Genomic DNA, 19,168 nt, shown 5'->3' with positions numbered 1-19,168 from the left:
CAAAATGGAAATCGATGTTACTAAAATATACAGACATCGATTTTTTGTCGAAAACGATATGTTACTGAGTACCAGACATCAGTTCCAAAATGGAAATCGATGTTACTAAAATATACAGACATCGATTTTTTGTCAAAAATGATATGTTACTGAGTACCAGACATCAGTTCCAAAATGGGAACCGATGCGTAACAGTATCAGTCATCGGTTCTTAAATCAATAACGATGTTAAAACGCAAACTTGTGTTGTGTAATCTATATTTCTTTAAGCATTAAATACAATAAAATGTGGGTTTAACAATAGTAAAACATGTAAGTTTGTTATCATTTAAACCTATTTACATCGATTTATAATTAGGAACCGATGTCTACACGAATACTAGACATCGGCTAAAAACCGATGTCTGCATTTTCCGGATCTTTCTCATCACCCACAAAGACATCGGTCGGGTTTTTGTTTCTCATCGGTTTTTGGCCGATGTCTGGGGCCATAATTCTAGTAGTGTACCCATGCTCACTTATTCAAGAAAGCCTAGAAACTATGTGACCTAAGACAAGTTACTAGGCAAAATAAAAGAAAAATAAATTCAAATTTTCTCCTTGCCCTTAACACTAGGGCTAAGAGGTTTTCCCGAACAAAGCACACTTTCTTCAGCTGGTATCTTCTTGGTCTTTGGGGGGTTCTTGTTCTTTGACCCCAGAGGACGACCCCTCTTCTTCTTACCATCAGTCTTTGTAGCTTACCCTCCATCCCTGGACATCATGACCTCCGCTAGCACTAGCATACCACTAGGAGTCTCAACTAAACCACCAAGTGATTTGGCAGTGAATGGAAGAGCAGGAATCTTTACTTTCTTCATGGGTGCAGTATTGCCATTAAACTCATCCATCATAAACTTCAATTTCTTTGGTGCGGAGAATGGTGAGGGAGGGTAGTTTCGCTTCAGTGGTTCCAGTGGTTGCTCATCAACTGGGATCAATGCTAGGGTTTGGTCAGTGCTAGTTGCATCCTGCATCTGTGCATTCTGGATAAGGACCGGTTTGCGCTGCTTCATGGTGTCTTTTCTACCAAATAGGTCTCGAGCAATAATAGAGGGTAAAATCGGGGTCTGCACTCCCATAAAGCGAAAAACTCCATTATTGAAGATATCTGCAAAGTTTTGAAAAGGACTGCGCAATCCAATTCTTTTGTCACCTGTTTCAGCAGACGGTTGCTGCTGCTCCGGTATGTCAGTCATCTTGCAGGTTCCATCCACATGATAGATTAAGTGATAGATCTTGCACTTACCAACCAGGTTCTAGAAAAAAAAAACGAGATTTCTTCCACCACATTTGGTGCCAGCTTTAGGGTTTTTTTTTTTTTTTTTTTTTTTTTTTTTTTTTTTTTTTTCAGGAAAAAGGGCTTAGAGATATTGTGAGAGACTCTTACCCTGATCTTGCCGGTTCTGTCAAAAAGCTTCATGTGCATGTCTTGAAACTTTCCTGCAACAGAGGCCACATTGACGATGGTGGTCTTGACTATATGCTGTGTATTATCAACGATTTCTACAGAGGGCGATAAAATGATATCTTGAGTAGTTACATACCCAGGACCCTTGACACAAATAGACGCATTACAAGTTCCATACAGATTACTTCTCAATACAATTTCTTTCAAATTCATTAAAATTTCATGTACAGATTCTTGAATACCTACGATGGTAGAATATTCGTGTGGTATTTTCTCAGATCTTGCACGTGTAATACATGTTCCTTCTATTTCTCTGAGTAAAGCTCTTCGCATCGCGATGCCTATTATATCGGCTTGGCCTTTCATAAGTGGGGCCAGAATAAAGCGTCCATAATAAAGACGCTTACTGTCTGCTCTTGATTCAACACACTTCCACTGTAGTGTCCGAGTAGATACTGTTACTTTCTCTCGAACCATAGTAATATGATTTGATCAAATCATTGAATTATTTATTTCTCTTGAAATCTCTTCAATGTTTACACACGTCTTTTTTTTTTTTTGGGGGGGGGGGGGGGGGGGGGCTACAGCCATTATGTGGCATAGGGGTTACATCCCGTATGAAACTTAATAGTATGCCACTTCTACGAATAGCTCTTAATGCCACATAGAGAGACTCCATTTCCACTGTATTAGGGTTCGCTAGGCCATCATACGCTTGAATGATCACTGGGGCTCGATTGAAGTACCACGACCCTCCCCATACAACACCTTGTTTCGATCCTTTTTAAGATCGAATGCAAACACATAACGCCCTTGTGTACGTTCCTGGACCTTGAACCTGCTATCAAGAACCCAAATCCTTCGAAAGTGTCTGTGCAGATCCATGGTTGCAATCGGTTTGGTCGTCAGCGGTCGCGCAAGCAGAAAAGCCTGGGAGTTTTGCTGCGTTGCAGCATTTCCCATAAGCGAGATGTCAATGACGTCACCTCCAGCCAAAGCCAACGAAGCAGCAAAGCTCGCTGTGACATCATCAATACCGGAGGAGGTTGACATGATGGAGGAGGAGCAAGATCGACGAAGGCGTCGTTCTATGGTTAGGGTTTGTGAGCGGCAGTACGGCGCTCTTAGGGTTTTTATGAACAATAGAGAATTAGAGACCCTCCATTCCCTGAAATTGAATGAAAAAAATCCTCAAGTCACGACTTTTATGTTCTTAGAGCATCTTTAACAATGACTTATTTTTTAATTAAATTTTAGCCAAAGTAGCTAAAAAGTCATTTTGGCTAATTATTTTTAAAATACAAAAATCGACTTGTCAAGACCAAAAGAAAGTCCTCAAATGACATGCCCAATTCCTCCTCCTCTCTCTCTCTCTCACGCTCCCGTTCATCAACCCAAACTAGTTTCTTTTCGGAATGGAGTGATCCCTAGGGAGTAAAAGGTTCCATGGATATAGGAGGTTTTTAACCTTCTCAGCCTTTGCTATAGAGAGAGAAGTTGGTGAGGATTTTATGGGCCTCTTCAAGTTATTCGAGTTCTGGCCGGGTTTAAAAGAATAGAATTTGCAGAAGAATAGCGAAAGAAGAAAACAAAGGAAGCAAAATTCTCATTGATTTTCTACAGCAAGGAATTCATGAGTCATATAGTCCAATAGGTCACGACTCACGAGCACCGTCACGCTCAAAAGAGACAGTTGTCACTCAACTGTAACATACATCAGTAACTAATTAAACGCAGAGTAATATGAATGAAATGGAACACCATCGTGAATGGGCCTCATTGGACTGAGTAATTTTCAAGTTATTCCTTTAATTGATGGGAGGCCCATCAAAATGGCTCTTCTGTTCCGCAAGCTGACTGCTCTCTTCCTCCGTCTCCCAGATCTGTAGGTTTCGATTAACTCTTTACTGAGGTAAGCTCTTCAATCTTTCAATTCATGCCCTTAGTTTCTTTCCTACCTGGATTCCTTCTTCGTTTGCTTTGCTTTCCTTGTGTTCTGATCGAATTAATTTCGATGAAGGTTGAAACTCCTTCCAGACTTGGTGATTTTTTTTTTTGGCTTTCAATGATGCCCCCAATCGAAAGACCGATTTGTTTTGGATGAGGTGCGAACCTATGAGTCTGAATTTCTGTTTAAATAAAGAAGAACCCAGTGGGGTTTCAAATGTGTAGGATCCAGTTTAGGTTCTGAAATTTGCGTGTTTCGCTGTGAAAACAATGTATCGCGGATACCTTTTATAGAATTCACCCCCTGAGTAGTGAAAGAAAGAATAGATGGATCTATATATAACTATTGCAGAAATTATTATTGGAAATTTTGGGTTCAAGCAACACACTTCAATCATAATATACCAAGGCTGTTAGCTGACCCGTTTTGACTGAACTTTACAAGGACACACAACAAAGAAACTAATTAGCTTCAGGAATTACCAGTCCGTTGCAGCACACTTAAATTATTTCAGTTAATTACTAAATACACTATCGTTTTTCATCTGCCATGAGTATTATTGTTTTATAAACGGATTGATGAAGTTGCTGGGTATGGTTTCTGGAGTGAAGAAGCGTTTCTCATAAAGCTTTTCTTTTCCTCATATCCAGCCCAGCCTCAGCGTGTTCTTTCCATGCAAAATTCAAGTTCTTCTTACTCGACTCCAATCCACTTCTGAGTCTTTCTTGCCAGCCGACTGCTGACGCCGCTTCGTTCGGTCCAAAGTTTGACGACAATCACACTTTCTACTGGGTAAGCACTAATTTTTTTCTCATCCTGTTCTGTTTCCAATATGCCTTTCTTTTGTTCTGAGTGCTAGTTGTTCATTGTTTTTGATTTTCTGGGCATTTCTGTTTATTTTTTCCCCAATCTTTAGTTTCCTCATTCCTATTCCTATATCTGTTAATTCCAATGCTTTGTTTTTGGATGAGGATTCCTTTAGTAGAGAATTGGAATGAGTATGGGTCAAATTGTCATTTTGGAGATGATAAAGTTTGAGTTGGAACTTCTGAGTTGTACTTATTGAGTGTTGAAGCATGTCTTCTTGGTAGTGCATAAATGAATTTCATGGACGAGGATGCTTCTTCGGGCTCTGGTGATGATGCACACTTGCTAGATGGAAACAAGCATCAGTCTGGGATACCATCAAATTCAGGGCGTAGGAAGAGAAGTCGCAAGGCTACAGGTGATGCTATAGTGGATGCTATGCTAGAAATAGCTGCCGCTTCAAAAATGAGGGCGACTGCAATCATGAAGAACGAGGACCGGTTTTCTATAAGCAAATGCATAAAGGTATTAGATGAGATGCTAGGCATCGATCAGCAGGTGTACTTTCTTGCATTGGATCTATTTGAGAATGCTAATGCGAGAGAAACATTCATCTCTCTTAAAAGTGAGAAGCGATTACTGTGGTTGCAGCGCAAGTTTAGTGCTTCCTCTAATTGAATGGTGTGAGCGGACTTTTTTCTTCTTCTTTCTATGTGTTGTTAAGGTGGCAAAAGTTCTAATGGATTGTATAAAGTTTGCTCTGAAACCTTGAATATTGTAACTAGTATGACATTTGGATTTGGAGTCATTTCATTTTTTAATTTCAGAGTTGGATGATATTTAGCAGATCTAGGTTCCTTTTGTTGGTTTACTTTTGGTTGTGTTTGAAGCCCATATACATTACTCAAGTGATTGTCCTTTTAGTATCTTAATTGTTATTTTACAGATACATCAGCTGAAATGGATGATTTCGACTTAGAACTGGATGAGATGGAATTAACTGCAGCAGCGGCTGGCTACCATTATTATAGCAGTATTACCAAGCAACCTTGTCATAGTTTGTCACCAAGTAAAGGATGTGGATTTATGACAGAGGTGCTAAATGGTCATGATGTTGGGTTCCAGGAAATGTTTCGGATGGATAAAAATGTATTTCACAAACTGTGTGACATTCTTCGGCAAAGAGGCATGTTGCGTGATACTGCTGGTGTTATGATAGAGGAGCAGCTTGGAATATTTTTGAATATTATTGGCCATAATGAGCGGAACAGAGTAATCCAAGAGCGGTTTCATCACTCAGGTGAAACCATCAGCCGTCATTTCAACAATGTGTTGAAGGCTGTCAAGTCGCTTTCGCGTGAATTTTTACAAACTCCAAGCCCCAGCACTCCTCCAGAAATCCTTGGAAATAACAGATTTTATCCTTATTTCCAGGTTTGTATTTTGTTGCATAATTCTATCAATTCATTTTTTTTTTCTCCATTCACTTTTACTTGCTACCTAATTAGGATTGTATTGGAGTCATTGGTGGAATGCACATTCCTGCCCAGGTGCCAGCCAAAGATCAATCCCGCTTTCGTAATAAGAAAGGTGTTCTTTCACAAAATGTGTTGGCAGCTTGCACGTTTGATCTTCAGTTTATATTCGTTTATCCTGGTTGGGAAGGCTCTGCTGCAGGTTCACGTGTATTGAGAGCAGTCCTTGACGATCCACATCAGAATTTCCCACATATTCCTGAAGGTTGGCTCAGATAATCTGTGTAGATAACTAGATATATTATTTAATCATAAATGTCACTTGTGACAGAGGTAATGTCATGGTTTTATGCTGCAGGGAAATATTTCCTTGTTGACACTGGATATGCAAATATGAAAGGATTTATTGCGCCATTCCAAGGGGTCAAGTATCATGTCCATGAGTATAGAGGTGCTAATCAGTTACCTAGAAATGCAAGGGAGCTATTTAACCACAGACACTCGTCTCTTAGTAATGTCATCCAGAGGTCTTTCCATGTGTTGAAAACTAGGTTTCCTATTCTCAAACTTGCTCCTCAGTATGCTTTTCATACTCAAAGAGATATAGTTATAGCTGCTTGTGTTCTACATAATTACATCCGACGTGAGTTGAAAAATGATTGGCTGTTTTCCAGCGTGGAAGGGACAACAGTGGATGACCTACCTGATGTTGATGAACATCCTGATATTGGGTTGGTTTCTTCGGTACAAGAGCAGGTTGCGTTTTCAATGAGGGAATCAATTTCTGCAGAAATGTGGGATCACTTTATAAATGGATGGGATCAGTGGTGACCACTTGTAAATACTTTTATTTTGTCGTATTATCATTATAAACTTTATATTTATCCTTTTTTCCGTCAAGTTATAATTGTTACTATCATAATTTTGATGATGATTGTGCAAGGAACGGTGGTTACTACTGTTAGCATTAGCATGACCAGTCAATTGGTGATTGCATTTACTGTGAAGATCTTACATCTTGATGATAAATGTAGTAAGGTTTTGGTGTTGAATCTTGATGATACCACATGTCCACATCTAAGCATGCTGCCAGATTCCGGTACATTGTATTTTGCCTATTTTTATTTATATTTTCTTTGACCCGTCTTGTTTTGTATAAACGTATCGCCATACTATTAAGTATTTTTATTAAGGGTCCTTGACCCAAAGCACCAAAATTGGACAAAGTTATCCCACTTACCCGAGCAAGAAATTTTTATTCCCACTTACCCTATTTGAAGTAAAATGACATTTTTGCCCTCAGCCAAATTGGAAAAAGACATTGATGCCATGCTCCTCTATCTCTCCTCTCTCTCCGGCACGAGCATCACACTCCCTCTCTCTCTCCTCACCCACGCCGACGAGGACAACCATATAAACAAGCCTTCGAATCCCTCCCCAACTGGTCCTCCAACGACTTCGACCTCTACATGTCCTCCGATCCTGATTTCCCGCCGGCCCAGTTCGTCACCGTCCACGAAGAAGACGACGAAGACTTTGACTGCGAAGACGACATCTTTTCCCAGTACCATTCCACAATCCACGCCTAGCGGAACCGCGATGACATCGTTTCGGAGCCCAATTCCATTTCCAACACCGACGATTTGTCGTCGGATCGCGAGAACCAGGTCAATTTCGTTATGGATCGGTTCCAACAGCGCGTCGAGCAGTCTCAGGTAACAGCCCGTTCCGTTTTGGTCTCCGGCGACTCCGATTTTGGGGTTGTGGAGGGGAATTGTGACATGGAGGCTCTGGGCTCGAGCTCCCGGAGGACGTCAGCGACAACATCAACTACTACTTCCGGTCCCGGGTCTGCAGTCGGAAAGATGGGAGAAGATGACATGGGTGCCCAAATCATTTTCTGGGTGCCCATATCAGTTTTTTTTTTTTTTTTTTTTTTTTTTTTTAAGTAACGGGACAGTGAAAGAAAAAAAGTTTTGAATGTCTATTGGGGGCAATAGGCGTCTATTGGAGGGCAATAGACGTCTATTGGGGGGCAATAGACGTTTTGAATTGACGTAATCTCCTCTTTTTTTTATTTAATCAAAGTTTTATTTGTGTAATTTTAGGAAAATTAGTTCCCATTTCGGTAATCGAAACGTCTATTGGGGGGCAATACATGGCTGATAGTCGTCTATTGGGGGGCAATACATGGTTGATAGTCGTCTATTGGGGGGCAATAGACGTCTATTAGGGGGCAATAGACTATCGGAGCAATAGGCGTCTATTGGGGGGCAATAGGGGGCAATAAAGGTCTATTGGGGGGCAATAGATGTCTATTGGGGGCAAAAAAACTTTCCGGTGAGATTTTCAGCAAATTCCGGTGGGCGGCAGCCGGTGACCGGAATCCGGCGGCCGGTGACCGGATTCCGGCGAAAGTTGGCTGGATTCCGGCGGCCGGTGACCGGATTCCGGCGGCCGGTGACGGACTCCGGCGAAGTCTCCTATGGTTTCTCTCTCTTCCATTTTCTCTATTTCTCTCTCTAAGTAACAAAGGGGTGAGGGGTAAAATGGTATTAAAAAAAAATTAAAAACAAAAAAAAAATATTAATGGGGTATTAGGGAAGACTCCCTTAGAGTGTATTGGGTAAGAGAGAATTAAAAAAACTTAATGGGGTAAGTGGGAAAAAAATCCCTAGAAATGGGGTAAATGGACAAAACCCCTTTTATTAACGTGTCTTGAGATGTTGCCCAAACAATTATAAGAATTCACAAAACTGGTAGGAAAAAGAAATATCCACAGAAAAACGAGAAGGAAGCGGTTCCCCGCCGCACGGGTGCCTCAGTGCAGCCTCATGTCCACTGCAATGATTTTGTCTTTGTTTTTGTTTTTATGTTATTGTCTTTGGCGATAGTAACATTACAAGAGAAACAGAAACAAAGAAAAAGGAAACAAAACCAGAAAGGAAGAACCATGAACAGAGCCCTCAAGCCCTCATGGGGGAGCAGAAACATCAGATTGAAGGATATGTAGCAGGGATGGAGGAGGATTTTGAATCCAGTTCAAAGAACGCTCCAACCTTGAAGCAATGTGAGCTGCAGTATCAGTCGCCGCATTTGCTTCTCTACTGGTCCAAGACCAGTTAACAGGAGAAAAAGAATCTGCCATAAGCTTAATCTATCGAAACCAAGAGGCTGTCCGCCAAGAGACGGATCGTTTAGGGGATTTCAAAGCTGAAATTAGAGGTAGACAATCAGCTTCCAAAGAGAAAGAATTAAGGGATACAGACTTTGCCAATTTGAGGCCTTGAAGAATTGCTTGAGCTTCTGCAGAAGTAGCCTTTCCAACTGTGACTATTCCATTCAGAAGAGAACCTGTAGAGTCTCTAAGAATTGCTGCAAGATCACATCGAAATGTTTCTGAACTCCAAGTTGCCTATGTGTTTATTTTTAAAATTCCTGTTGCAGGGGGATTATTGTTAATGTCTAAAAGTTCAGCGGTAGCTAAACCTTTGTTAACGCTGGTCCGATGGGCGGACCGCTACTTGTGATGTTCTCAGAGCTTCCGCTACCTGTCAAGTAAAATACAGAGGGCGTCAGAGGGAGACCGCGCTGGGCGGTCTTCAACTCTCCGATGCCTAAGTTAGTCAATGTATTTATGTTGACAAAGTAACAGTAGGTAAGTATTAAATGCGTAATTAATGAGGAGAGAAGAGGGAACCTTTTATAGGTGAGGAAGGAGCTGAGCTTCTCCATATTTTCGATGTGGGACTGATGTGCTTCAGTCCCCAGCTTCTGGAGCTTCTTCCGTTGTCTTGGCGCGGCGCGTGGCGGCGCGTCAGCGATGATCTGGGGGTGAGCCGGGGCTCAGGCGGTAGCCCGCCTGGCTGTGTTTCCGTAGGTCACACCTTTGGTGGGAGTTGGTACCGCTGGCGGTAGCATGAGCGTGGCTCATTATAGCTAATTATGCTTGCAAATGCCTATGTAAGTACAATTATGTACCAGTAAGAGCATGGTCATTCAATGAGTGAAGACAAAGTGAATGACCCATATTGCGTACTGAAATAAATTCCTCCGCCTGTTGAGACGCCATTTTTGAATGAATGATTGAAAACACAAGCACATCTATGTTTCCAAATGTTCCACAGCAAGAATGAGATGTCAGTGTAGACAAACTTGGAATTAGAGTCTGTAGCAAACTTCAAGTTAATCATCTGCTCAATCGAAGTATCCAAAGTAGTGATCTGAGAGCATGGCACGTGAAATCCAAAAGGATGGGAAAACCAAGCACAAACTGCCCATTCACAAGTAAACAACACTTGCTCTATCGTTTCCGGGAAAGCATTGCTTAATGGACACAGTCACACAGAGAAGTATTTGAAATATGCCTGTAATGTAAGTTTTGCTTTTGTAGCCACAATTTTATGCACTGCTTTATAGAAAAGTTTGATTTTATGAAGAGAGTTTAATGTGGGAATATACATAAAGTTGCCACAAGATCATTCACGAGAATATAGACACAATTGTACATACATATAGGATAAATGAATTAAAGTTTAAGACAGGTACCTGTAGAATCTATTGAAGGCAGAGCACAAGTCCTCTGCAATTCTCTAAGTTTGAGCTTCTTACCAAGTGGGACAAAAACTTATGCTCTTAGTCATAGAGGTTGCACCGTTGCAGAGACTTATGCATCCTTATATATGAGTTAGGTTAAGCCTTGAACCGATCCCATAAAGGAAGTTCAATAGAACTCAACTTCACTCCTAAGAATCCTGAGGATATCATATATTTGTAATTAAGTTAATAATCAAGTAAACAGATTTCTATCCCTTACCAATACATATACCATTGATTAGGTTACTAGAATTGAGTTATGTTTCCATATTCATATTAGGACTAAATTCAGTTTGCCCCCTCCAACTTTGACCCAGTTTGGGCCCTGATTTTTTTTTTAATCACGATCGTGCCTGCACTTTTAATTTTCATCACCCGCGTCCAAATTTCAAAATTGGCTCCAAATATGACATCACAAGCTGAGATTGCCCCTACATGAGGGTCCACTTTTCAGACTTTGACCCTCAATTTGGATGAAATGTCCAAAATACCCTCCTCTCATCTCTCTTCCTCTCCATTGAGAAATTGATCGACATGCGTGGCTTAGGGTATTTGAAATTCATCCTCAAAATCTTGAAATTAGTCCACACTTTTTTACAGAATGCCAATGATTTCCTGTTCAAGATAATTCATTTCCTCAGCAAAAACCTTCTGATTCTTCTGCTCATAGCCTCCACAGCCAAAGCCCAAAACTGCACAACCACATGCAGATATGGAGACTCGGATGGGTACAAAATCTGATTGAACTGCTCTAACACCACCACCATCTTGATCAGTAATTTCACAGTCCAGAACATATACTCAAGCAGCATCTTCCTCGATCTTCCAGCAAATGTGACAGACGGGTCAAATCTATACACCACCTATTCGGCCCATACTTCGTCCTAACTTAGAACAACAGCTTGCTTCTCCAGAGCTGCCCAAAGTCGCAAAACAGCTGCTAAATTCCGGCGGCTTTCATTCAAAAGCAGTTCGGTTTGGACAACTGTAGAGCTAATAACAATAGCATAAGCTATTTTTCTCACGAGATGTCAAACCCCCCCCCATTTCATCAACATACCCAAACTACCCTTCTCCTCCACCACTATAGTACCAATCAACACCTTTTTCATTTTCTACATCCCACCACTGCTCTCCCCTACCCTAATTCAATGATATTTTTGAAAGCCGCAGAGAGAGCGTTGTCTAGGCTATCATCGATGGCATTGCCTACACGCTGCTGGAGGTGCCCCTACCGTACCTAAGTTTCTTGGAGAGAATGCTGGTAGTGGTGGCGTGGTTTTCGAGGGAGAGGAAGCCGGTGAAGAAGAAGAGCAAGAGGGCAGTGGAGCTAAGGCAGGCAAGGGAGGAGTTCAAGATGTAGAGAAAGGAGGAGTTGGAGAGAATGAGGAATGAGAGAGAGATGATTGATAGGGCCATGAAAGCTCAGAAGAAGGAGGATGAGAGTAGAGTGAGGAGAGAGAGGAGAAGTGCGGTGGCCTGAATTTCGGGCTTAATGGAGGACGGAAGAGGATTGAGAAGATTGAGAAGTTGTTGAATCAATTTGGTTTTAGGCTTTGGAGATATGAGAGAGAGGCAAAGTGAAGCAAAAGAGAGAGAAAATACAGAGAAGAAAGGAAAAAAACTTAGAAATTAGAATAAATTCTAATAAAAGAAAAAAGAAATTAGATTAAAGAGGAAATGTCCATTTTGCCCTTCTTAGGGGTTCAAAATTTGAAAAGTGGGCCCTCATGTCGTGGCCAACTCGGCTTGTGACGTCATCTTTAGAGAAAATTTTGAAATTTGGACGCGAGTGATGAAAGTTAAAAGTGTAGGGACGATCGTGATTAAAAAAAAAAAATCAAGGACCAAACTGATGTTTGTCCTAAAGTTGGAGGGGCAAACTGAATTTAAGGGACCAAACTGATGTTTGCTGTTTCTGTGTGAGAATACGGAACGGGAACTAAGTATGAGACAAGGTAGAGAGGGTGACACAAGCATGTATAGTGGTTCACCTTGCCCTTGAGGCAAGACTACGTCCACTTAGAGATTTCACTATGAGTGAGGCCAAGTAGCCTTTGTAGTGTACAAGTGTGGGGATCATGGATCCCATCCTCATCTAAGAAGGGGAGGACTTCCCTTTATAGCTAAAGGAAGTCTCATTCTATTCTATATTTCCGATGTGGGACAATATGTGTCTATTTGTTTCTCTTGAAGCCTTTTGGAGAGCATGGGAGGATGGCCTCTAGGCGAGATACTGGTCGACCTCCATCATGGCGAGGTAGCTCGGGTGTCGGTGTACCGGATGCATGTCGTAGGCGGGACTAACCATGTCGCGGGGCCTATCTACGAGGTCGTTGCTTATGCTTGGCGGTATGTGGTATAAGTGATATAAAGAAGTCTCCAAAGTCCCTGAGTAAGAGGCGCTTCTTGGTTGGGGAGTTTAAATATGATGCCGCCAAGTATGAGTGATGACCTTGTTGAACGCTATACCCATACTAGTCCCCCAACTCCGTAAGCAAGAAGGGACTCTTTAGGTAGGTTGGTGCCACGGGGCCCTCATCATCGAGCTAGTACCTGCAAATAACATAAGAGTGTACAAAGAGCATATTGATTGCACTAGGGCAATCTAAGTGACGCTTGAGTCAAATGCATCGAGGAGCATAAATGTTTATATGAGATGCATATGACAAATTGCGTGTATGCCCGTATGATGTAGTGTTGAAACGCGACGTATGAGTTTGAAATGTATGTGGTTATGATAGCATACAAAGTGCATATGATGCAAAGATGTGTGGTGAACACGATGACACGTACATAATGATATGTATATGTTGTATGCATATGATGCACATGTGTTAGGATCGTGAGTGTTGTTACTCGCTGAGTCCCCAAGTCATGTAGTTAGTAAAATGGAAGTTTGGATTTGGGTTATGTTCGACAATGCCGGTAAGGCTGAGCATAGAGCTCCGGTATTGAAGTAACTATTTGCCATACCAGCGAGACTATGGCATGACCATGATAGTCCCCGAGTATGGGTGAGAGGAAGGAACTTGAATTTGCTTAACCCGAACGTATAAGCCATAATTTGATTGTTTAGCTCATGTGTGACGGGAGTGTAAGAGTTGAGTTCGCTCATGTCGAGCGGGTGATAGGTTATGTGAGTTTTGTCCTATGGTCTTATTAATGGGATGTAAAAAGAATTTAATTGTTGCGATAAAAAATAGGTGAAAAATTCAATATTTCCATTAATAAACCAGAACATGAAAGTCACACGTACCGGAGGCATAAGCGTGATGTTTGCAGATGCCCGGAAAGTATGAGAGCGAAGCTCATTGATAGTCCCCGTCGGGTACTACCTCCACTTGTGATAAGTGGTATGAATAAGTCCTCCAAGTGTAGAGAACGTTCAGGAGGTGAGATGACTCAAAAGCAAGGGACTAGACCTTGGCTTACCCCCTGGGTACTGCGCTCCGGGCGAGGATTTTGATGCAAGGGACTGGACCTTGGCTTATGTAAGGGAGCTACCCTTTAGTTATCCCGTTGGGATACTGTCACGCCCCTGATTTTTAACACAAATAAAAATCGATATATAATCTCAAAATTATACATGCGTGATCGTTCAGCCATCAATACAAAATACATTGAGACATCTTCCCTTTAAACCAAGTACATATTGATGCCCTGAACCCACAATTCCAATATTGACCCGCTCCACAGAGTCATATATTACATAAGCTTACGAATTAAATTGCCATCACAAAGTAAAACGTAAATGCTCCTCAGAGTTTACTACATAGCGGAAGTCATAACAATGGCAAGGCCAACAAAATTTGCTTCCCACCCGTTCTGCTGCCAACAAGCTACCTCAGCTTCAGCCCCGATTATCCTAACTTGCAGGATTAACCCCTACACCGTTTGAATGGTGCACCGGGTAAGCTTGTGAAAGCTCGTATGAGTAACTCATGAACATCAATCAACAATTCACACAAATCAGCTTAAGGAAACAATGCAACTATGATTCCTTCTAACATTCCATGTCCTTTCCACCGAAGGGACAACTTAAGTCACCGCTGTGAAAATGTTCTATTTGCTAACTTAGCCATCAATAAGCAAATCAAGTCTCATCTAGACAATAAAAGAGAGAATACTCTCGAGACTCTCTTTCAAGCTACATACTTATGAGTCTCCAGCAACCTCGACTGTTACCCCCATAAGCTATAACGGCAGACAGACTAGCACTCTAGCTGATCGTACCCACTTGCCCGGCCAACTGCGTGATTCCCTATTTCTTGCCTTGGTCACTATCTGCGACCTGTCACTATCTGCGACCTGTCACCATCTGTGACCTATGATCTTCAGACCCCGTCTGGTCTCGGAATCAACCGTTGGTCACCATCTGCGACCTGTCACCATCTGTGACTCTTGATCTTCAGACCCCGTCTGGTCTCAGATCAACCATTGGTCACCATCTGTGACTCTTGATCTTCAGACCCCATCTGGTCTCAAATCAACCATTGGTCACCATCTGCAACCTGTCACCATCTGTAACTCTTGGTTTTCAGACCCCATCTGGTCTTAGATCAACCATTGGTCACCATCTGCGACCTGTCACCATCTGGTCTTAGAACCAACCGTTGGTCACCATCTGCGACCTATGCTTTTCAGACCCCATCTGGTCTTAGAACCAACCGTTGGTCACCATCTGCGACCTATGCTTTTCAGACCCCATCTGGTCTCAAAATCAACCATCGATACTTTTCAAACAATAATATGAACACAATCTTGCATATTATGAACACAATATTGTTTCCTGAAAAGTCGCCTTCAACAATAATATGAACACAATCATGCATATTATTCATCACACATCACTCACAAGAATATATATATATTTCACGTAAATATATATATAGGGCTAAATATTGATTACTACCCTGTAGTTTGGGTCCAAAATCAATTCAGTCCCTGAACTTCTAATTTCATCAAAAACACCCCTGCACTTTCAATTTTGATCTAATAGGTCCAATTTATTAGATTTCCGATAATTGAGTCATTTAACTTGTTGACGTGACTTATATATGGCCTATGTTTTATGATGTGGTGTTGAGGTGGCCTGCATAGTCAATTTAGGAGTGAGATCCACTATTAGAAATCTATCAAATAAATAGTTTTTCAACAAATAATCCAACTAAAACTTGAACCCGTAACAGAATATTAACGAATTGGCCCTATTAGATCAAAATTGAAAGTGCAGGGGTGTTTTTGATGAAATTAGAAGTCCAGGGACTGAATTGATTTTGGACCTAAACCACAGGGTAGTAACCAGTATTTAGCCCATATATATACGTAGTCATTCGCTCAGGAATGCCTACTAATACCAATTATAGTTTGCAGTTAAATAAATAACGCCAAAACAATAATGGTAACTCTGTTCGTAAATGAACCGTGTGAGATTACTCACCTCCAAATTCCCGCTGCGTCTTCAATATAGAACAAAGTAGCCAAACCACAAAACAACGTCCAAGGATACTTCGTCAAGTACCTAATCACATACAGTTTCAACTTAGTAATGATTCACATTTGATTTAAGTCCGAAACCCCTGTTTTGAACTAAAATCCCCAAAGTGGCGCCAATCGAGGCGAAACCACATCCGAGACCTCCCAAAGTCTCTGGAATACTTCCACGATCGATAAGTCCAAACCACAAGTCGATCGGAAGCTCGAATCCTCACAGATTGAATAAATCCACCGGTATGAAACGGTAAAAATCATAACAAATCCATACGAACTCCAAAATTTGCATACTATATATCGAAACGCTCGTATCAACGAGTAGAACATATATAATACCAAAAACAGTTCCCTACATGGCCGGAACGCCACCAGAACGCCACCAGAACGCCATTACAGGCGGTGGAGCACCGCCGCCGGCCAAAACTCATTATTTCCCAAAACTCCCAACATCAAAAATGTTCATAAAAAATGTTCATCTAAGCATGCTTGTGAATTTTCATAACTAGCTCGAAGTCAGAAAACAAGCATAAAGGGTCGAAAACTACCTCACAAGCTTTGAATTTTTGCTCAATCCGAGTTGAACCGATTTCCACGTAAATCGATCCAAACAAACACCATAGATCGATCCAGAAGTCTCCCACGAAGCCAAAGAAGGAAACTTGAAGCCGTGCCGTCGCCGGAGCTACATTTTCCGGTCGGGTCCGAATTCCTCTATCTTCGCCGCCTTGCAGCGCCGTCGTGGAGTAAAATCGCTGCTAGAGGATGCCAGAGGGACGACCAGAGCAAGGAGGCGATCTGATCTGGAAGGTTTCGCCGCCGGAGACCGTCGAAATTCGCTGGAAATTCCGGGTTCGGGTCAGGTCAGGCGGAAAACTTAGATACCGAAGGTATCAATCGAGAGAGAAGAGAGAAAGGAGAGATGGTTTCCGGATATGGAAATGGGATTTATGATTTCATTTTCTGATTTTCCATATATATACTAAAACATAAACTTCTTCCGCTAGCCATAACTTTCTCATACAAACTCCGATTGACGCGTTCCGCATGTCCACAAACTCGTATCGATGCGTTCTACAACGTATCAAAAGTCAACCTTGAAACCCCCCTAAATCCACACTTTACGAATAAAAATTCGTCCGAAACACTTCCGCTCCGTCCACGAGCCATGAAACCGTCCAATAACCATAAAATTAATTCCGGAAAATCCTCGGAAAATAATTACGAATTTCCGGGGTATCACAGATACCTCGCTCGAGTAGAAGATTTTTGAAGGCCTGTAGGCCTTGTGTACAGCGACTTTGGTACCCGTTGGAGTATTGTATAAGTGTCGGCCTCCAGTACCCGTTGGAGGGCCCGGTCTCTGGTACCAGGCTGGGTAGTGAGAGGGATTGGTGCCTCTGGTACCCGATGGGGTAGAGTGAGGGCTTGGTGCCTCTTGTACCTGATGGGGTAGCATGAGGGTCTATACCTTGTACCTCGTAACCGATGGGGTAGCATGAGAGTTTGAGATTCGTGACCCGGTGGGGTCACATGAGGGCTTGAGCCTCCTTAACCCAATGGGGTTGAATGAGGTCCGGTAGACCTCCTAATTTACCCGGTGGCGTGACCCCGGATAGAATGGTTTGTGCATCCTAACCCCGATGGGGTACCTCACTTGGGGGGAGGATTTTAAGTGCCGCATTTTACACTGATTTAGTGCCATATGTATATATGTAGCAATTTAATTGATTTGCAATTAAATTGAAACATGGCATAAGCACGTAGGCATAACAAATATGCTACCAAAAATTAATGCATACTATAGACATGCTGAGATTATAGTAATCGTTATTTGAAGCATGTAAAGCATTGCATTGGCTCAAATTGAAAGAGCGTAAGTGAGAACTTATCTGGAAACGTTCGAAATGATGTAAGTAGTGTAAAAATTGAGGTTGTCAAATTGGGGTTGTCCATGATGTAAGCCGTTCGAAAATGATATAAACATTGTAATCAACGGTGGAGTTGTTCGAGTACGAAATTTCCGTGTTTTGAAAAATGACGCCATAATGTAGTGTGCCAATGATGTATCCGATTCGAGTGATCGAATCTCCTCAAAACAGAAATAGATGTTAGCACAGTGTGACGTATAGAGAATGTATAATAGTATACTTGGAGTATGAGATATATGACTTAACTAGCAAAATAATTGAAACAATCTAAAAATAGTGATCAAGTAATCTGGTGCAAGGCATCCAATGATTATCCTTGACATGACTTGATATTTGTACAGTTAATATTTGTATAGTAAATCTCAGTTTTGTGAAGTAGAGAATGGGTGTACAACCCGTGTTGGTTTTGAAACCTTTGATATTGGCAACGTGCCTAGACAGTAGTAACTTGACAGTTGGTCTATGTGTAGCATAGATACAAAATATGTCACTAAGTGAGGCATGTCAATTTGATAATTTATGACCTGCAAGTAATCTAAGCACATGTGAACTTTATGATATTGTAGTTTATAATGCTCAGAAAATATATGTGGCGATGCACATGCTGAGGTATACATATTCAATTTGAATGCAATTGAATATGAACTTGTCACACATTCATTGAATTATCAATGTGCTAGCGTTCCTGACAAGCGATGAGCTTGTAATCATATGTATACATATATATGCATATGCATCATAACACAAGCTGATAAACTTAAATGCCCAATACTCGCATATTATATATATAATACAGTAAGCCAATGTGTGCTACGTGTTAGGCTCATGGTGTTGAAGGCATCCACGTGTTTTGAGCATGGTTAGCTAACCAACATTTGTAATTTGATGAAGATGTATAGATGCCTGGTCATGCTTCGTAAACATATATCAATGAGTCTGGGCGAGAATACAAGTCTGAGCTTTTAATTAAACGAAAATTAAGCTTATTACTTATCTTTTGCATTGAGATGTCTGATGCGTAGAGCATGTAATGCTTTGCAAATTCCAGCTGCAGCGAGCAGATGGGTGACCGTATATAGTTTGTTGAGAGGAGTTTGCAAATCCCAGCTGTGACTTGATCGAGATACAAGCTGTCGAGATGGCATCGAGAGCAGTTGGTGACTACTTGGCACCGAGAGAAGGTTGGCACTCAGGGGAGGTGCCGGATCGGTCACGAAAGGAATTGCCGAGACAAGCCACTTCTTTCAATCTCTTTTCTAACTCCGTTAGACCCTTACTTGAACTAGATGTCCCCTCACTTGATACTTGAGAACCCACAACCTCACCAACACCACTTTCCCTTCCCTCTTCCTCATACACCTTGTAAAGGTCATACAAGAGATCCTTCACAGTCTTTGTGTTAGCTTCCACATTTTCATTCATATCCCCATCATCAAGAATCTCAAAATAGTCAACAACTTTCTCAAGT

The 19,168-nt window shown here is 41.6% G+C and overlaps 2 protein-coding genes across 10 annotated transcripts; one reads left to right on the top strand and one right to left on the bottom strand.

Annotated features, from left to right (window-relative positions):
- Positions 1–740: 740 nt before the first annotated feature.
- Positions 741–1,927, bottom strand: LOC133714446 (uncharacterized). Its single transcript, XM_062140563.1, has 2 exons — positions 1,430–1,927; positions 741–1,238 (listed from the first exon to the last, which is right to left on the bottom strand). The coding sequence occupies exons 1-2, from the start codon at positions 1,925–1,927 to the stop codon at positions 741–743; spliced, it is 996 nt and encodes a 331-aa protein (XP_061996547.1).
- A 1,275-nt stretch (positions 1,928–3,202) lies between these two features.
- Positions 3,203–6,732, top strand: LOC133717120 (uncharacterized). 9 transcript variants are annotated; one of them, XM_062143776.1, is made up of 7 exons: positions 3,203–3,362; positions 4,049–4,190; positions 4,490–4,730; positions 5,152–5,639; positions 5,714–5,945; positions 6,039–6,231; positions 6,355–6,732. In XM_062143776.1, the coding sequence occupies exons 3-7, from the start codon at positions 4,721–4,723 to the stop codon at positions 6,509–6,511; spliced, it is 1,080 nt and encodes a 359-aa protein (XP_061999760.1). In that variant the 5' UTR covers positions 3,203–3,362; positions 4,049–4,190; positions 4,490–4,720; the 3' UTR covers positions 6,512–6,732. The 9 variants fall into 9 exon arrangements, with proteins under 9 accessions (XP_061999760.1, XP_061999759.1, XP_061999752.1 ...); XM_062143772.1 differs by adding an exon at positions 3,471–3,555 and having other exon boundaries at positions 3,230–3,362; positions 4,054–4,190; positions 6,039–6,732; XM_062143769.1 differs by adding an exon at positions 3,471–3,555 and having other exon boundaries at positions 3,230–3,362; positions 6,039–6,732.
- Positions 6,733–19,168: the final 12,436 nt, after the last annotated feature.

The sequence above is a fragment of the Rosa rugosa genome, chromosome 6 (assembly GCF_958449725.1).
Source record: "Rosa rugosa chromosome 6, drRosRugo1.1, whole genome shotgun sequence".
Classification (NCBI taxonomy): Eukaryota; Viridiplantae; Streptophyta; class Magnoliopsida; order Rosales; family Rosaceae; genus Rosa; species Rosa rugosa.
Note: the sequence above shows the minus strand (reverse complement) of the source record. Positions and strands in the feature narration are given on the sequence as shown.